Here is a 20,611-nt window from a genome sequence, read left to right as displayed (position 1 = left end):
ATCCAAGGAGCAGGAAAATCGACATTTCGGGCATAAGACCTTCTTTAGGGATGAGGCTGATGTGCCAAGTGGGCTGAAATAAAAGGTGGTGGTGGGGGAATTTGAGGGAGGGGCACTGGGAATATGATAGGTGGAAGGAGGTGAGGGTGAGGGTCATAGGCCGGGGAGGGGGTGGGGGCGGAGAGGTCAGGAAGAAGATTGCAGGTCAAGAGGGCGGTGCTGAATCTGGGGGTTGGGACTGAGACAAGGTCGGGGGAGGGGAAATGAAGCTGGAGAAATCTACATGCAACAGGAAACTATACAGTCAATGGCAGGACTCATAGGAGCATTGATATCCAGAGGCATCTTGGGGTACAAGCCCATAGCTCCCTGAAAGTGACAGCATAAGTGGATAAAACAATAAAGAAGGCTTATGGCATTCTTGCCTTCATTGGTCGAGGAATTGAGTATAAAAATAGGCAACTCATATTGCAGCTGTGGAATACTTGAGTTTGACCACGTTTGGAGTGTTGTATGCAGTTCTAGTCACCACCTACAGGGTGGATGTGGAGACATTGGAAAGGATGCAAAAGAGGAACACCAGGAATGTTACCTGAATTGGAGTGCAACAGAGGTTGAGGGGTGACCTGATAGCAGTATATAAAATTGAAAGGTGTGGACAGGGTGGATAGTTGGAGTCTTTTTCCCAGGCTGGAAATGTGAAATACTAGAGAGGCATAGGTTGAAAGTGAGAGGGGGAAAGTTTAAAGGAGATGTGTGAGGCAAACATTTTACACCGAGATTGGTAAGTTCCTGGAACACACTGCCAGTGGAGGTGGTAGAAGCAGAGACGATAATCATGTTTAAGAGGCATCAGTCAGACACACAAACAAATAGAGGAATACGAACAGATGGAATTGGTTTACAATGGCATCTTGATGGGCCAAAGGGCTTGTTCCTGTGCTGTACTGTACTATACTATAATACTGAACTGCTTGAGCAGCGAGCTTGGTCATTATCTAATATCATTGTTGAACTCGCATATACAGTTGTGATACTACTTATAATCTCAGTGTAACTACTAAATCTGCCTGGAATTGACTTTGACATATTTTCCAGTTAATGTTCACATTCACTCAATCTCAAGACCAATAAGAAAATTGATGGGTTAGTTTAGAAAATCTTTTCATTATTCACTTAAAGTTATTTGTAGAAATAACTTTTTCTATCTTGTACTGACATCTTCCCAGACACATTTAATTTGTCATGTAAATAAAACTGATTCTAAGTGATAATTAAATATTCAATCACATTTTTGTAAAAAATGAAGTACTTCATATAGCTGAAAGGTTTTGGCTTTCTGTCTTTGAATTGAATACCCTGCAGACATTAAATCTAATAGAATTGTCTATAAATTATCTATGTACTGAGGGTCAAGATTTCTAAATCCAAATCCTGCAATTTAATAGCAGTTGTGGAACAATAATTTGCTTCTGTGGCCCTCATTTGTCAGTGACCTTGATGGGAAATGTCTGCATGACTCATCTTTCCATTAGTGGTCGCTAGATAATGATTGTGATTAACTCAAATAGTTGGATTCCTGTTATCATGGAGTTTGTATAGATTATGTTGAGGAATTCCTCTTGGTGATCTATCTGAACCATATGGTTGTCTTTGGACTTAGACTTGAGCTAGAGGCAGTCTGTTCAGGAGAGGCTGAATGAAATATTATAACAAGAACAAAATGTCTGTAGAAGAGAGAAAATGTATACTTTAGACCTTTATGTTCAGAATATTTCAAATAAATGTTATGGATTAATTACATAAATAGCAACGTCAACAGAAGCGAGTCGTGCATCATTCGCTACAACCCATGTTATTTTGTTCAGTTATCCCTGGTAATTGAGCTGTTGTCATGTTTTCTAGACCTGGAACCCTGAAGAGGAGCACTAATTCCCAGTGTTCAGATGACCCCATCTCCAAAAGATCGCGAACATCCTCCATTAGCTCACTGAGCAGCACATGTATGGGTGGGAAGCATTCTTCTCCTCGCAATCCCATTTTCAGTTCTTATAGTTCCACTCGAGGCCATGTTCAGGTTAGTGTATAGTGGAGCTTGTAATACTGAAACTTACTATACTGTTTGTTCAAGGTATGATGTCACGTTGGGAATTTTCTGCATTTTCGCATATTGTACTTGAAAAAAAGCTTTTGAAACTCAATAGATTGTGGTGCAAGCCTCAGTATGGATTGTAAGTCACCATATGTAGTTTTGCAGAAGTGCTACGTTGACGCAGATTGTGTTTTGGTTTAGTGATTAAACTGGGTTGGTATATGATGTTCAACTACATTATTTGCATAAGTGTTCTCCTTATTTTTCAACCATCATTACCATTAGTAGATTAACTGATCATCCATCTGCTGATGTGAAATTTTATGTTGACGTTAGTTGCTCAATTCTTTGTTAACCTGCAGGGTGCTAAGAATTATGTCTGTGCACGGAATGCATCTCCACTCTCCAGCCCTGCATCTTCACGTTCTCAAACTCCTGAGAGACCAGGGAAAAAAAAGAGGTAACCAACTGCAGCTCTGTAAACGTAACCACTGGTTTAAATGTTCATTGAAATATCCATGTGTGCCTGATGAAATGTCTCCCCAGTGATGTTTCTTTGCTGGTGACCAGTGATACAATTCAAGTTGCAAAGGGTGTACTGATCAGTGTCGCTCTGCTCATCTGTGAAACTGAAGTTGATTTAAAAATGCTCTGTTGTGTTCTGGTAACGCCAAGATTGCATGTGTTACCTGTTCTTCATCCCCTTGAGAATATGATGGTGGCTCTTAAGTCATTTTTTTTGTAACTTGTTGCTCGGCTACTTGAGTGTTAATTAAACCGGGTGGCACTTGTGTTGCTGTGGGCCAGGTAGGGTAAGGAGTCACTGGTTCACTTTAGTGAAAGTTATTAAAGAACAATGTGAGCTCTAATTTTATGTTGCATTGCACAGCTAATATGTTTACTTGATGTATCCTTAAACTTCCTTTGCGTAGCTCTGTACAGGCTTTAATTTAAAGTGGCCAACGTGTATGGCTTACATAGGAACATTTGGAGTATTGTCTGATGGTGCAGCTTAGAGGACCTTTATTCACAAAGGTTCCTTGGGTCTGTTTCCTGATACCAATCCATGGGCAAGCAAAACTGTTGGTTTTACATCATGTAAGAATGGAATTTGAGCATCGCTTTTGTTTCTGGGTCTAGTGTTACCACAGCAATATGATAACCTTTTTGAGCCCAGTTTGGCCCTCTGCACCAGTGAATCACAAGTTTTTGTATTTCTAGCATTTACCTGTTAGATTAGATTGGCAGAATTTTACAGATGGTGTTCCCCTTCTCTTTCAATCTGTGAAAGTACTTGTTAATTCATCCCAACTACTATGTATTTCACCCAAACGTATCAGCAGTAACTGGACATTTGGTCTCGGTTAGGTGTCAGTATGTGTTGCAAACAATGTCTGTTCTGGCAGAGGAATTCCATAGGATTTTCAGTCAACCATCATTCAGTGACCCCAGGTAGAAAGCGTACATACGGATCAGAAAGGTTTTGGCTTGTGCAGCCTGCTGCAAAGAAAAGTAAAAAGTAATTATTTTGGTGCCGTGTTAGAAGGCAGCTCCCAGCTAATGAATTGCAACTTGCAGGAACTTGTTACACTGCAAAGCACAGCTTTGCATCCTGGTTTCTTGAATTTAGAAAACATTTTGAATTATTTTGATGTTTATTCACAGAGAGGAAGTAGTACAAAGGTCAGATACTTCTACTCCTGTTAAGGTGGACAGGACAGAAAAAGACCAAACTGTGGAAGAAGGTAAGAAGGAAGTGGATTGATATTGTTAATTAATCTGGGATAGGCACGAAAGTATAAAGTTGCATATAAAAATCTCAAGCCACAATTCCTGGCAATTGTTTTACTTAGCAAGCACATGCATTGCAACATTCGCAGTTCCCCAACTAATATTGTGGAAAGAGTATTACCTATTTATGTACTTTGAAAACAAAAAATAATAACATTAAATTAGGGTGCATCATCCAGTACAGAACAGAATGTGAAAAGCTCTTAGCTGTAGTGCTGATTTGCATGTAATTGTCATCAGTGTTATTACTAACTTTCACTCATTGTTTTTGGAACATTTCTATTCTGACCTGTTGCAGTAAATATGTTCACATGCAGACCTGAACAACTGAAACCAAATTTGGCTGTGCTCAGGGTTTTCAGCTGCTGAACTTAGGTGATTTAATTCTTTAGTGTTAGTAAAGAGATTTTTTCTTTATTTAAGAAATAATGAGTTATTTTTTGATTCTAGAATCGGTGTGTCTGTTGTCAAAATCATCACCGTCAACAGTAGACTGTTCTCCCTCAGAGGGAGATGGGAAACGGAAACGCAAGATTCCTCTCCTATCAAAACGTAAAGGAGATCAACTAACTCTGGTGACTATCATGCTGCTTTTTGACCCTTGATTTTCTGACTATTTTATTGCTTTTTGTTGCTAAAATATATCAGTTGCAACCCATCATCTTTTAGAACCAAAAAAGATTGAGAGGATGTGCTGTTATGATTTGACTTTATTGCCCCAAGATTAAGAGGTATCGTTGCATTAGTGCTTTATATTCTCTGTTGCCCGCTACTGTAAAGTTTGGGTACACTGACATTGAATGAGGTAGGGTTTTGGTTGACCACAGTACAAACTGTGATGAATAATTGATGCAATTCAGTGTGTTGACTTGGATGTGAAATCACGGGAAAGTGCTTTTTGAAATTTCCAATTCATTTTTAGAAACAAGCAGAGTATGAGGAAAATAATGAAGCAGATGCTTTGCAATGGAGTATATATGAAATTGCCTTTTGACTGTCTAAATTCTAGGGAACGCAACCGTAGTTTGTGTGGATATTATCTAATCAACCTATTGAGATACACTATTACGCACCTCTGGAGCAGGTGGATTTGAACCCAAGCCTCCTGGCTCGGAGAACACAAGTACTGCACCACAAGCGCCCTTAATCCGAGTTCTCAACTTAATTTAAATCTGTGCGGTAGGCCATCCAAGGATGTCTCTAATTGTGCTCTACTTCAGATGTTGTCGAACTGAGGTCTTGTATAGCTGAAACACAAGTTCTAGTCCCTTTTGTTTTAGTCCTTTTAGATATTAAGGCCAGTGTGCCATTATTCTGGATTTGTTTTTAATATTTTAGTGACTGGTGTACCTGGACTCTCTAGTCTCTTTGGACTTCCATCCTTTCTAGATTTGTAATGTTTAGGAAGTACCATGCTCTGCCCTTGACAGGTCCAAAATGGATTCTATCCGATTTGCCTAAACTGAAATCATTTGCCACTCTTGTGCCCATTTACTCTACTAACAACTGTCTAATTGTTTGCTTCAATATTGATTGGAAAGCTGAATTAAGATTGAGAGGAATTTCTGAAATGGGTTCAGGAAGCTTTTCTTAACCAAAATGTTCTCCGCCTAACTGGATCTGGTGATGCGATATGATTGACAGAGTGGAAGAATGCTTGGATATGAATGATCATCACACTTTATGGTTTAGATTAATGCCGAAGAGCAAGGAACAATTTGAAGCTACTTGGAAGAGAGAGTTAACTACAGTAGGATGAGAGGGAAGTTAATCGAGACCAAAAACTGACAGGATAGTGATAATGAAACAATGGGTGATTGTTAAGGAAGAGCTGTTTTAGGTGCAAGCAAGTTACATGTGGAACAAGGACAAAAGGATGATGAGGAAGATTGAGGAAATGGAAAGGACAAAACCGTTGGGCACATAATGTAGAACAGAAAGATTCTTCAAAAAGCAGACCAGATTCAATTAGTTGAGTGGGGAATTTAATAGGAAAATAAGACTTGGATAGAAGATGAGAACAGAAAAGTTTTTAAGTGGACAGTTTTCTTACGACATGTAAATATTCAGCAGTCGCATGGAGCCTGTTGGGTTGTGATTTTTAGAGTGGGGCAAGGTTGGAATATTTTGATGAATACTTTGTGTTAACATTTACTGCATGATAAAATATTGGTGGAAACAGATGGTACATGTAATGAATGTGTGGAAATTGGTGAATAAGATAGAGGCATTGAGATGTACAGTACGGAAACACACTCTTTGGCCCAATGCATCCACACTGACCAGATATCCTAACCTAACCTAATCCCATTTTCCAGCACTTAAATCCCTCTAAGCCCTTCTTATTCATAGACCCATCCAGATGCCTTTTAAATGTTGTAATTGTACCAGCCTCCACCACTTCCTCTGGCAGCTCATTCCACACGCTCACCACCGTCTGTGTGAAAAAGTTGCCCCTCAGGTGCCTTTTAACTTTTATCCCCTCTCTCCCTAAACCTATGCCCTCTAGTTCTGGACTCTCCCAACCTAGGGAAAAGACCTTGTCTATTTACCCTATCCATGACCCTCACCCCCTCTGCCTCCAACACTCCAGGGAAAACAGCCCCAGCCTATTCAACCTTTTCCTGTAGCTCAAATCCTCCAACTTTGGTAACATCCTTGCAAATCCTTTCTGAACCCTTTCAAGATGCATTGGAAGTGCAACCTGTGCTTGGAGTGCTAAGTTATCCAGTCCAATGGCTGGCAACCCAGGTTACTCAGGAAAGTGGGAATGGAGACACCTCGAGAATTTTTGATAATTTTCCAATCCTTGATAGATGTGGGTGAAGTCCCAGGGGACTGAAGAGTGGCAAATGTTTAAATTTTTAATGAAAGGATGAAAAGTAGTGACTACAGGTGGTCATTTTTATATCCGTGATTAATAAGCTTGGAGAAACAATCAGACACTTGGTGAGGTTGGAGTTAATTTGAATACGGCAAATCATGCTTGACTGATCTAATAGCAATTTCCTTTCCTGAAATAGAGATTCATAAAGGGAAGGTAATAGGTGTTGTCTTATGATTTCTTGACAACATGGCACAATAGATAGCTACCAAAATTGTCCCTTAAGGAAAAGAAGGGTCAAGATGAGTCTGGATTAAAAGAAATGACAGAAAGCAGAATGTCCTGGGAAATGGTTGTTTTTGTAATGGAGGATGATACTGAACTTGGATGTGTGTCAGGCGATGATGTTGATATCAAACAACTGCAATAAGACATCGCTGGGTTAGATGAATGAGTGGTTAAGGGTTACAGATGGAAGTATTTCAGAGAAGTTTGGCGTAATGCATTATAGGATGAGGATTAGTATGTGACAATGCAGTCTTCATGGCACAGTTCTAATGAATATGCCAGAACAGAGACATTTTCGGCTCCATGTATATCAATCTTTGGTGGCAGGACTTTTAACAGTAGTTTGCAAAGCATGTGGGATCTTGGTACATTCAATGCAGCTACTGAGTAAGTAATAAAAACAGAGACCTTTATAAAGGTTCTGCCATAATTAAGTATTGGGTTTTGTTATAGTCACCACACTTTCTGAAGGATTTGTAAATACTTGAGAGAGTGCTGAGGCAATTTTACGCATATTAGTTTGAAATGAGGGGGATTTGGGCTGGAGAAACTGGTCATCTTCTATTTGGACAAAGTGGAGTGTGAGAAGATCCAATAGGGTATATAAAATGACAATTTTAAATGTTGACTTAAAAGCCATAGTCATAAATCATAAGCTTTCTGTTTAGCTGATAATGCAATGATTAGAAGCTGCTGATTAAAGGGTCGGAACAAAAGATTTTTGTGGGAGCAAGTCGTAATAACCTGGAACTTGCTGCCCGAAAGGATGGGGGACATGATCAGTGGATTTTAAAAAGAAAATTGGAAAGGAACTTGAGACAAGTAGGTGTGCCAATCTATGGAGATAGGAATGGGGATTGGCTGAGGTGCTCTGGTGACGGCCATCATAGAATGCCTTTTTTGGTCATGATGACTCCATAATCCACTATTTACTGAATAGAAGTTCATTGGATTTACTTTAAGCTATTGCCAATTTGTTTGCTCCCTTGGAGTTTCCCTCTGAAACTCTGATTGCTCTTATTTGTTGGCACAACTAAGTATCCTCTGCAAGTTACTGAGTGCTCCTTAACAAGAGAATATGCATTCACATAGGAATGTTCATGACCTTATCTTACGGGTTCACAAGTCCTGAATTTAGCTGCAAGGTTGTATGTGGACTAATGTGGCAACAAATATCAAGATGACCTGGAGATAATGACCAGCTCTTTGTAGTGTTGGTTGAGGTGTAAATGTTGTCTGGGAGAACATGCTCCTTTTAAATTGTGCTGCTGGACCTTTTCTTCCCCCCACATTAAGCTGAGCAGGCAGTACAAGCTTTATTTAATGTCTGATCTGCAAAAGATACTTCTAACAGCATAGCACTCCCTTTGGCCCTGATTAACTTATCTCTCATCCAACTGAAGTTAACTTTGTCTTCCAATTTGTTACAAATTGTTCCTTGCTCTTCTCCTTTAACCGTTGATATTACATACCATTTAGTCTAAATTACTTGCTTTGGTCTTCGAAATGAGATTTGGGTCATGTTCTTCTAACTCTGAAGTGTTCATGCAGTTGCTAAGCAAAACCAGTAGTGTCTGTGAAAAATAATATTGGGTGCACAACGTTGCAAATACCTTTAGCAGTGTAATTCATTTCAAATTGATGCAAATGTGGATTAATACAAGATTATGGTGCTAATTTGTTCTGCCTCTTCGCTTCAGCATCCTCCGCTAGAGCTTGGCTATACCATCACAGCCGATGATGTGGATTCTGAAAAGAAGGCAGGTCTTGACAGAATTAAGAAAGCATTGCAGGAAAAGGAAGGTAATAAAATTGGAGTGAAAATTCTCCTTGTCATTTGTGTTCAGTGACAAAGGTCAGAGACTTGTCAATCTTGGTTACATTTCATGGCTGTGTCCTAACCATTGTTTACAACCTGACTTATACTCTCTGGCAAAGCATATCCATAATAATAAAGTTGTGTAGATATTTAAACCACTGAAGTTAACTTTGTCATAAGGTTGGAATAGTTATGAGAGTTCTTGTTGCACTCTACCTTAATCAGCTGGACATTTTCCAGTGAGCACAAAGACGTGCCTCTGGAGCAGGCGGGACTTGAGTGCAGGCCTCCTGGCCTAGAGGTAGAGACATTACCATTGTGCCACAAGAGCCTGTTGTGAGCGTAGAGATATTTTTCAGGTTTCTTTATGAATAAATCAGTTCAGAGATGTTATTACACACCTCTAGAGCAAGCCTTCTGGCTCAGAGGTTGAGATACACCTCTGTGCCACAAAAGCCTCATTGTGAGAGATAGACAGTGAACAGATTCATACAGCACGAAATAGACTCTTCAGGCCAGCCAGTCCATGCCAACCATAATCCCAAAACAATCTAGTCCTATCTGTCTGTGCTTGGTCCATATCCCTCCAAACCTTTCTTCTTCATGTACTTATCCAAATGTCTTTTAAACATTGTAACTGAACCTGCATTCTCCACCTTCCTCTGGAAGGTCATTCCACACACGAACCACGATCTATACAAAAAAGTATGCCCCCTAGTCTTGAATTCCCATACCATAGAGAAAAGACCCCTGCCATTCACCTTATCTATACCCCTTATAATTTTATAAACCTCTATAACATCACCCTTCAAACTCCTTTGCTCCAGTGAGAAAAGTCGCAGCCAACCCAGCAGTTCCCCATCACTCAAATCTTCCATTCCCTGCAATACCCTGGTAAAACTCTTCTGACCCCTCCCCAGCTTGATAATCTTCCTATAACAGGGCAACCAGAATTGGACACTACTTCAGAAGAGACCTCACCAATTCCCTGTACAATCTCAACATGGCATCCCAACTCCTATGCTCAAATGGTCTGAGCAATGAAGGCAAGCATGCTAAATGCCTTCTTAATCACCCTGTTTACAAGTGATGCAAGTTGCAAAGAATTATGTACATGAGCCCCTAGGGCTTTATGTTCCAGAACGCTACCCAATTCTATCCAGCTGTGGATAATAAAATTGATCCATGTCCTGTACTCATCTCACACGCATATAATGGGCCTTGTGGCTGTGTGCTCATGTCCCAGCTTCTGGGCCAGAAAATCAGGGTTTAAGTTGCATCTGTCCTTGGGATTATGGCATTGCATGTCTGAGCAAGTTGAAACAAAATAACCTGGTGACCATACATTTCCAACCGATATTACGACCCGGAATTTTGATTGTCTCATTTTGTTCTGTGGCAGCGACACAGAAGTGTTGCTAGTTCCAGCTTCCTCGTGTCACCTCTGTGGAAGATCTGCTAACATTTATCACAGATCACAGCTGGAACTTGGGCAACGTTAATTTGTGATTTTCTAACCAGATGTGCACTTATTCATGATTGCGTTGGGAGAACTTACATTATTCTTCATAACGACTGAATTATTACCTTTACTGCCGAGCTTGCAGTGATGTTGTGTAACATCTTGTGTCCAGTGACTGCTCCAAAGTGTCCCTTTGTCATGAATGAAGCATCTCGTTTACTGAACGGACCTGTAGCGACTACAGCTTTGTTTCACGTAGACTATAAGTCCACGGTTAAACTTCCATTTCTTGCTGATCAGTTTGTATTGGTTACATTTTATAATTTTGGGAAGGTCTGCTTTTGAGACACTCTCCATGATGGAGAATTCCAAAATCATGATCGAGATATATAGGTATTGGCATCTTGGCATGCTCTGACCCTGAAAAAAGTCTCTTGTGATTCAGTTTTCTGCTTTCATTTTATATATTATTACCTTGATTTAAATGCTGATTCTAGCCTCTGGGCTTCATGGCATGCACCTAATGGTCTCTAAATGTGAAAAAAATTTGAGCCTTTCTCATATAAATGCATTTTTCATAAGGTGAGAATTTTTCTCTGGAAATCATGGAAAAATGAAAAGGCCACAGGGTGGCGTGCTTAACTCCCATAATTCCATTTAGAGAGTTTAGCATGGCCAATTCACCTGACCAGAACATCTTTGGACTGTGGGAGGAAACCGGAGCACCTGGAGGAAACCCACGCAGACACGGGGAGAACGTGCAAACTCCACACAGTCAGTCGCCTGAGGCGGGAATTGAACCCGGGTCTCTGGCGATGTGAGGCAGCAGTGCTAACCACTGTGCCACCGTGCCGCTGATATCTGGTCAGCATGGACGGGTTGAACCAAAGGGTCTGTTTCCCTGCTGTACATCTCCATGACTCTGTGTATTCAAGTTTGTTAACCCTTTTTAATAGTTATCAATGAGAATTAAATTGTTTCTTGCTGTTAACAGAGCCTGCAAAGTCACCAACCCCGGTGACGACTACAACAGTACCCTCTCTGTCAGTGACATTTACTGCCCCAACAGGAGAAATTTCTGCTGAACCAACAGCCAGCTCCACACCCATTTCTGCTGTTGTCTCCAGTCCTCTGCTGGTCAGTTTGAAGAAGATGCAGAACTGCTCAAATGCAGTTAGTAATTCAGGTGTGTAATTATGGGTCAACAGTTTGTCGTTAGTTTTGATGCAATTGATTTCAAAATCAAAATAAGTTTCTTTTTGCAAATGTTAGCTAACTGAATTCAGCATTACTGAGCCAATTAAGCATTTTATGGCTGCACCCAGAAAATTTCTGCCAGGAAAATTGTTCAGCATAGCTCGTTGATGTGCAGGTAACAATGTCATCCTATTTTCTGTTTGCTGTATTCCAATTTAAAATGAGTTTGGACAGTGTTATTTGAGTTCCTAATCAACATTGGCTAAAATACAGAACTTTTCTTAATTTATTTCAGAATATAAATCTCAAACAGAAGACCCACTGCATGGTTGTTGTGGGAAATAGCGCAAAATATCAAGTTGTATTTGAGAGTGTTCATTTGATTTTGAGACAGGGTAAATTTTGATGTTTATTATTTGGTGTTCAGCTGTATTATCCAGAACTGACTCAAAGCTACTTGATGCTGACAGTGTGCGCTGGTTATGGTTACTTTCAGAATTGAAACAGATGATGAAACGAACACTTTTTCTTCAGGAGAATTAAAATCCTTTTATTGCATTTACCTTTGCGAAGTAACCTTGACAGTGTGGATATGAAGTTGGGTATGGGGAACTGTAAATGGTAAATATTGGTTTTCATGACTGGAGACAGGTAAACCCTGGTGTGCCAGGTCGCAATCCTGAATTTCTTCCCTAATGGTGTTGTGTGTTTACTTATAGCACATGAAGTACTTGGTTCAAGGAGGCAGCTCACCACCACCTCCGGGGTAACCAGAGACAGTAATAAATGCTGGCCCAGTCAGTGCTGCCCATGTCCCACAAGTGAATTAAAAGGAAAGTCCATCTGCTAAACTTTTTTGCAGTGTCCTCATTTAAATAATATTCTACTCATCTGGGTGGCTCAATGGTTAGCACTGCTGCCTCACAGTGCCAGGGACCCAGATTTGATTCTACCCTCAGTTGACTGTTTGTGTGATTTTTGTACATTCTCCCATAGTCCAAAATTGTGAAGGTTAGGTGGATTGACCATCTGAGTTGTCCAGGGTGTCAGGGATGTGCAGACTAGTGGGCGGCATGGTGGCACAGTGGTTAGCACTGCTGCCTCACAGCACCTGAGATCCGGGTTCAATTCCCGCCTCAGGCGACGAATTGTGTGGAGTTTGCACGTTCTCCCCATGTCTGCGTGGGTTTCCTCCGGGTGCTCCGGTTTCCTCCCACAGTCCAAAGATGTGCGGGTCAGGTGAATTGGCCATGCTAAATTACCCGTAGTGTTAGGTAAGGGGTAAATGTAGGGGTATGGGTAGGTTGCGCTTCGGCGGGCCGGTGTGGACTTGTTGGGCCGAAGGGCCTGTTTCCACACTGTAAGTAATCTAATCTAGATGGGTTAGCCATGGGAAAATGCAGGGTTACAGGGATGGGTCTGGGTTTGGGTGAGATGCTCTTCGAGGGGTTCGTGCAGGCTCGGTGGAGGGGGGTGGGGGGGCAAATAGCCTGCTTCTACACTGTAGGGATTCGATGATTCTATTCTTCCTACCAAAGTGCATAACTTGGTGTTTTACATGTGTAATTCCATCTGACAAGTTCTCACTCACCCATCAATTCTGTGTCTGCAGATTATTACAGACTTAGGACGTGCAATTGCCTTTCATTGGCCATATATGTACTTGAGATAAAGCATAATCCAGAGGATTCATACTTTTCTGAAAAACAAAAATTGTTTTAAGTTTTCTGTGAAAACAAAATTGATTCATACTTCTAATGAATGGACTTGCAAACCTCTTTCAGGGAAAGGTTATGTATTGTTGATGATATAGTTGCAATGCACGATTTTTGATTCTTAAATCCTTTATTACAGAGGTGACTTTTAATGTTAATCTTTTCCTTTCCCAGATTCTGTAGATGGAGTAACTTCAAGCAACATGGTTAAAGCCTTAGAGTCTTCCGCTATCGCATTCAAGAATGATGTATTGTCTCTTCCTACAACTCTTACTACTAGTATGACAATGACAACTGACATTGCAGGGTTTAAGCCAATTGATGTTTTGAACTTTTCATGTTCCTCCATCACCCAGCCACTTATAACTCCAATCAATAAACCTGCTACCAAAGCCATCACTACCACCACCAACTCATGCCAGGTTTCTGCTCTCGTAAGTCCACAAGAAAATAAAGTTAGCAAAGAGCCTGAAATGAGTACTGTTGCATGTACAGGGAGTTCTGCATCTCCAAGCACAAGTTTTAGCCTGCCTAGCACAGTGACTGTAAAGCCAGCAGTCACTAGTGTCACAGCTCCTTCATCTGCCAGTACAGCTGGGTTTAAGCCAGTCTTTGGTCTGCCAGTGGCACAGCAGACCAATAATGTCTCTACAGCGTCAAGTTTGACAATACCAATTACTACACCTGTGACTTTGGCATCAACAACATCAAGCTGTGCTACCTCAAATATTTCATTCAAACCAGTGTTTGGGAACTCTTCGACACCTGCAACTTCAACTACCACATCTACACCATTCACATTTGGTCAGGCAACTCAAGCTGCTATTAATAACGAAACTGCTGTTACCACAACTTGTCCAAAATCTATTTCAACTCTATTCCCATTTACAGCCTCCAATTCACTAGCAGGTTCAAATGTTGATTCTGACACAAAGGGCTCAAAAGCCACATTTAGTTTTGGTTTAAGTGTAGCTGTTACTTCAAAACCCAATACTACAACTACTGCAATTAACAACGTATCATCACCGCAACTGTTTCAGTTTGGTTCAAACCCTTCAGCCACCACAGCAGCACCGAGTGATGTATTCCAATTTGGGAAGGGCTCTGCAGATACATCTGCAACATCAGCTAGCCCACTAGCTTCTGTCTTTGGACAAACAACAGTGGTCACAAGCCAGGTGTCAACAAGTATTGCACCCACTTCAAATTTATTTGGTGGTTTTGGCCCTTCAGTGTCAACACCTGCTACCACTTCAAGTGGGCAGCTTGCTCTTGCGTTTGGAAACTCAGCAAAAACCTCCCTATTTGGTAATACCACAAGCGTACCACCTTTCGGCAGTCCGACAGCCCAACTTAACTTTGGAGGCACAGGCAGTCAGTCAACGTTTGGAACAAATGTTGCAGCAACTCAGAAAGTCCCAAGTAAAACTCCTGCCTTTGGCAATGCTGTTACTCCCTTCAGCTTTGGAGCTTCTGCAGTCAAGTCAGCCTTTCCAAGTACCACTTCGCAGTCTACATTTGGAACTCCCAGCCAGTCAGTGTTCGGGAGTGCTACAGCCCAGACTGGATTTGGATCAGTTTCTACACAACCATTTGGCAGCACCTCCGCAGCTTTCTCATTTGGTACAACCACCACTTCCACTGCTGCTCCAATGTTCAATGCTACAAAGAGTTTGAGTGGTGGTACAACTGGGTCGATCTTTGGCTCTTCACAGATGGTTGGCTTTGGTTCATCGAACCAGGCAGCTGTAACAACTAGCGGTTTCACTCTTGCTGCGTCAAATCCAAATATAGCTGCAGCTGGCTTCTTTGGTTCAGGTCAGAGTGGATTTTGTTCTTCAAACCCTTCCGTCCCATTTGCCACTTCCACTTCGTCGGCGTCATCTCAAAATATGTTTGGTTCAGCATTGACTAACCAGGCCCAGCAGAACCAGAGCACTCCACAGTTCAACTTTGGAGCCACAAACACAGTTGAGAACAAACCTGTATTTGGAGGTGAGTGAAACCATTGACAGTTTAAATGTTGATGGGATTTGTTCCTCTGTACATTAGTCCTCCTTATCAGAACTCAGTTACTTGAATTCTAGTATTACTTGTACAGATGACTGTAAGCTGCAACTGTGTCCTTCAAGATGTGTTTGTCCCTCTTATGTTTCCTCCTCGATCTCCAACTTAGCTTCTTTGAGTACCTTTTGGTGTTGGGTGTTCCTCTCTGTGAGGCAGCATTGATATAAAGGACTCTTGTGGTCATTGTGATGCAGAATAAAGTTAGTGCTACTGGTCAATCACTTTCAGGCCAGCAGTCCTAGTTTGAGTTCTTCATTCTTTGCCTTATCTGTTTTGATATCCAGTGTGTTCACAGCAGAAACTAGATGGAGTAAATTTTATGGCAAACTTTTTGCTCGTTTCCTTCCACTTGCTCTTGCAAAGCTGGCACATGATTCCTCAGCAACTGTTGTGTTCTTGAAATGTTCTTGTGTGTGTCATGACAAAAGAATTATTTTTGAAATTTGGTCATTATTGCTACAATAGCAAATGTGACAGCCAAATTGCATACATGAAGATTACACAAGCAGCGGAGGTTACTTTGATTTGGTTTTTATTTGGTATTGCTCATGAAAGGGAAGCTGGCCAGGATGTCAGGAGAATTCCATGCTCCTCTTATAAAAATTGCCATAGGATCTCTTGCGTTCAGTTGAATTAGTGGATTGAACCTCAGTTTGTGTTGTTAGCATTCTGTTTGACCTCTATTTTAATTACAGATACGGATGAAGTGGGATGAAGAATACACCTTCTGATTTGAACTTAAATTTAATTCTAAATCTAGGCTCATTCCTCCTTGTTTACCACCACAATAACTGAACTTGCATTGAAGTCACTGCCCATAACAAGTCCCATTTGCCTTCTGTGATCCAAATCTGGCAATTTCCTGATCTTTTTGACTGGCAATGAATTTGCTAATAGAGATTGGTTGGCTAGTGTTCAATATTGTTTAATACATGGATAAAGATAATTTCGTTTATGCAGTTAGTTTGTGTATTCCATTAGGACTTGTGTGTTTCAAAGGAACATTTCTGGAAAAAGCACAGCAAGCTAAGCAGCATCAGAGGAGAAGAGGAGTCGACGTTTCAGGACCAAGGACCTGATGAGAGGTTCCGACCTGAAAGGTTGACTGACCTTCCCTTCAGATGGTGCATGACCTGCTGTGCTTTCTCCAGCTCCACTCTTAACTCACTCTGACTCTTCAGCATTTGCAGTCCTCACTATTGCCAAGAAACATTTCTGGACCTACTAGAGTTTAGGTTCTCAGAAATCTGGTGTTGTATTGAATTGCGAGGTCTTCTGAGAAGATGCTCTATGTTTTGCGCAATTCTGTTGTTGTCTAAAGCCAGTAACTTTGAACATGTAATGCAGGGACTCATCTTAAGGGTAAACAGTTGGAGCTTACCATTATTGAATCACTCCACTGTGCAAGTAGAACTTTTAAATACATTAAGTGCAGCTGGCCTTTCTGTGCTTTAAATCCAAGTTATTTTAGCCTAGGTTGTTTTTGGCTTACAGATTTTCTATTTGGTTAATACTGAAGTCGCTCGTCCGTGTGGTACTTTTTAATTCTCAGTAGAATAGCAAATTTAAGATGTCAGTATTTTATTAAAAATGTTTTTTTGCTTCTCATACTCTGCTGAATTCATAGAGTACAAAACCCAAGCTATTGGTTGCCTAGGTATCCCCTAGTCTGGTTGTCTCAACCGAAAATGGACATTGCTAAAGCACCCTTTTGTGCAGGAGTGTTGTGTTCAATTAAGGTGTTGCTACTTTTGCCTCAGTTTAGATCTTGTCTCAATAGCAGCGTGTCCCAAGGTCTTGTGATCTATATGGCAGACAAATGACAAGATTGGAGGTATGCGTTTGTTACTTGTTAAATTTGAGTTCATATTTCAGATACTTGTACTGAGGTCAGTACTACCAGCACACATTTGTCTTGAATACCAAGACTGAAGTGTGCAGGGTTTGCACTTGCAAAGCATTTGCACTGAATCCAAACAAAATGCTCATTTTTTTACATAATCTTGCCTGAACAATTTAACAGTTAAAACAAAATTGGACCATTGCACACTCTCATTAACCTGGCTATCGAAACTTGGTAATTGATCTGCATTTTACTAGGAATTCACTATCAAAAGACAAGTGAGGGCTCTAAACCACTTAAATTTGACTCGTGAACAAGACCCTTCAGCCATCTTTTCTGTTTTCTTAACCTCTTGGTTTTCACTCTGTTATGGATTGGACCAAACCAAACCCCCTCAAAATGTATTAAGACGATAGTCTAGACGCTAACTGTTTCTTATTTTGAAGATAAGTGTAAGGCTTTGCTTTCCAAATGCAATTTGATTGGTCAAACTACTCCACTTTCTGCAAAACACACTTTATTTTTGCACTAGAATTAAAATACAGGCGCAATAAAAATAAAAGAATTAGTTTAATTGCAATCTATCAAAATGCTTTAACCAAACAAAAATGAACTGCTCTAATATAGTGACATCCTATAAACACACCCTTGGCAAAGTCAAATTCGGTAAAATAGATTGTTCCTCGTTTCTACTTGCAGCAGAAAGAGGCTTCCCCCCGGCTTTTAGTTGTAATGGAGGAAGAATAAAAACTTCCACATTCAACTTCAAGACCCCAGCAATTGCTAAAACCCACAACCACTTTAATCTAAAAGGGCAAGGGTAGTCGATACACAACAGTTGATAGTTCCTCTCCAAGGCACTCTCCATCCTGATTTGGAGGTATATAGCTATTCTTTCATCGATTCTTAGTTAAAATCCTCAAATTCCCTCCCTCATAACATTGAGTCTGCCTACAGCATGTGGACTGCAGCATTTCAAGTAGTAGCTCACCACTGCCAAGTGAACAAAAAAAACTATACAAATACATCTTGCACTGCAATGACAGTAAAATAAATCGCATCTATGAGATATAAACCTGAATGTTAAGTGAAAGCTAACATAAATTTACATATTTGACCAATGTCCACACTTTTCGTTTTCAGCAAAGGACATCTCAAGAGAAGTGACTAAATTTCAATGCTATTAGACAAGATTTAGGATGCATAGGATGGTGAAGGAAACTGCAGGGGCTACGCACAATTGAAATGTGGAGCTTATTCAAGGACCAGCTATTGCAGATCCTTGATAAGTATGTACTGGGCAGGCAGGGAGGAAGTTGTCGAGCGCAGGAGTCGTGGTTTACTAAGGAAATTGAATCTCTTGTCAAGAGGAAAAAGAAGGCTTATGTTAGGATGAGATATGATGGGTCAGTTAGGGTGCTTGAGAGTTACAAGGTAGCTAGGAAAGACCTAAAGAGAGAGCTAAGAAGAGCCAGGAGGGGACATGAGAAGTCATTGGCAGATAGGATCAAGGAAAACCCTGAGGCTTTCTATAGGAATTAAGGAATGATTAGAGTAAGATTATGGCCAATCAAGCATAGTAGTGGGAAGTTGTGCTTGGAGTCAAAGGACATAGGGGAATACTTTTTGTCGGTATTCACACTAGAAAAAGACAATGTGGTTGAGGAGAATCCTGAGATACAGACTACTAGAGGAGTATGAGGTGGAGGTGTTAGTAATTCTGGACATGTCTCAGGATCTTCGACAGATTTCTGGAGTGCACTTTGTTGATAGTAGTCACTGCTGCTACTGAATGTTGATGATGGAGGGAGTGGATGTTTATGAGTGGATGTCGTGCCTATTAAGCATGCTGTTTTGTCCTGGATGGAGTCAAGCCTCTTGACTGTTGTTGGACCTGCACCCATCCAGACAAGTGGAGAGTATTCCATCACACTCCTGACTTGTTCCTTGTAGATGGTGAACAGGTTTTGGGAAGTCCGGTGATAGGTTATTTGCTGCAGTATTGCAAATCTCTGACCTGCTGTTGTAGCCACTGTATTAAAATGATGAGTTCACTTGAGTTTCTGGTCAATGGTAATCCCGAGGATGTTGTTACTGGGGGATTCAGTGATGGTAAAACCACAAAATGCCAAGGGGCAGTTAGGTTGTTGTTTATTGGCGATGGTTATTGCCTGACGTATGGACCGAATATCTTTGTTCTTCCCCTCAAGGCTGCTGACTCCTATTGAAGTACTTATCTTATTGGCAGTTCTTTTGTGTGAGTTCCATTAGTGCTGGTTTTGGAAGAGATCTCAAATGTTTTGTAAAACTCTTCAATATTATTCAATTTATTTGTCAGCTGTTTCAATTTCCAATTGAAAAATTAAACAGCTATACTACACAGTACCTGTCACCTCTTATGCAGATATTCAAGAGTGGGCAGCATCACAGCTGATCTGCAGCACTGACTTGTTCAGTGTGTACATGCCATGTCCAGTGAGGCTTAGTAATAAGGACCTGAAACCCTGCGTGTTTTTCTTTACTTTCTCGCCACATTTTGAGATGCTATAGCCAGTGAAGAAGGCAAATTGGAAAACTCCACAATGTATTGGAAAACTCAACAAGGATTGGTGCTGGCCCATTGCTTTTCGTCATTTATATAAATGATTTGGAGGTGAACACAGGAGGTATAGTGAGTACGTTTGCAGATGACACATAAATTGGAGATGTCGTGGACAGCAAAAATGATTACCTCAGAGTATAATGGGATCTTGATCTGATGGAGTTGAGATAAACGTGAGGTGCTGTGTTTTGGAAAGGCAAATCAGGGCAGGATTTGTACACTTGCTGGTAAGGCCCTGGGGAGTCTTGCTGAACAAAGAGACCTTTGTTCAGGTGCAGGTTCATAGTTCCTTGGAAATGGAGTCACAGATAGATGGGATGGTGACGAAGGAGTTTGGTATGCTTTTCTTTATTGGACAGAACATTGAATATAAGAGTTGGGAGGTCATGTTGCAGCTGTACAGGACATTGGTTAGGCCACTTATGGAATTTTGTGCACAATTCTGGTCTCCCTCCTATCAGAAAGATGTTGTGAAACTTGAAAGGGTTCGGAAAAGCTTTACAAAAATGTTGCCAGGAGTGCAGGGTTTGAGCTGTGGGGAGAGGCTGAATAGGTTATTTTTCCCTGGACCATCAGAGGCTGACAGGCGACCTTAATAGAGATTTATAAAATCATGAGGGGCATGGATCGATTAAACAGACAAGGTCTTTTCCCCAGCGTGGGTGAGTCCAAAACTATAGGGCATAGGTGTAAGGTGAGAAGAGAGAGATTTAGAAGGGACGTAAGCGGTAACTACCTCACGCAGATGGTGGTATGTGTATGGAATGAGCTGCCAGAGGAAGTGGTGGAGGCTGGTACAATTGCAACATCTAAAAGGCATCTGGATGGGTATATGAATAGGAAAGGTTTGGAGGGATATGGGCCAGGTGCTGGTAAATGGGACTAGATTTGTTCGGGATATCTGGTTGGCA

At 41.0% G+C, this 20,611-nt stretch overlaps 1 protein-coding gene across 3 annotated transcripts in view; it reads left to right on the top strand.

Annotated features, from left to right (window-relative positions):
- The window catches only part of pom121 (POM121 transmembrane nucleoporin), a 57,952-nt gene that overhangs the window by 17,280 nt on the left and 20,061 nt on the right, over positions 1-20,611 (top strand). For all 3 annotated transcript variants that reach the window (XM_072589439.1, XM_072589438.1, XM_072589440.1), the window contains exons 5-11: positions 1,906-2,077; positions 2,455-2,552; positions 3,758-3,837; positions 4,334-4,458; positions 8,696-8,798; positions 11,271-11,462; positions 13,363-15,183. In XM_072589439.1, coding sequence (XP_072445540.1) covers positions 1,906-2,077; positions 2,455-2,552; positions 3,758-3,837; positions 4,334-4,458; positions 8,696-8,798; positions 11,271-11,462; positions 13,363-15,183 — 2,591 coding nt within the window. The remainder of the gene's footprint in view (positions 1-1,905; positions 2,078-2,454; positions 2,553-3,757; positions 3,838-4,333; positions 4,459-8,695; positions 8,799-11,270; positions 11,463-13,362; positions 15,184-20,611) is intronic.

Source organism: Chiloscyllium punctatum, chromosome 19, assembly GCF_047496795.1.
Source record: "Chiloscyllium punctatum isolate Juve2018m chromosome 19, sChiPun1.3, whole genome shotgun sequence".
NCBI classification, from domain to species: Eukaryota; Metazoa; Chordata; class Chondrichthyes; order Orectolobiformes; family Hemiscylliidae; genus Chiloscyllium; species Chiloscyllium punctatum.
This window is presented reverse-complemented; position numbering and strand designations above follow the sequence as displayed.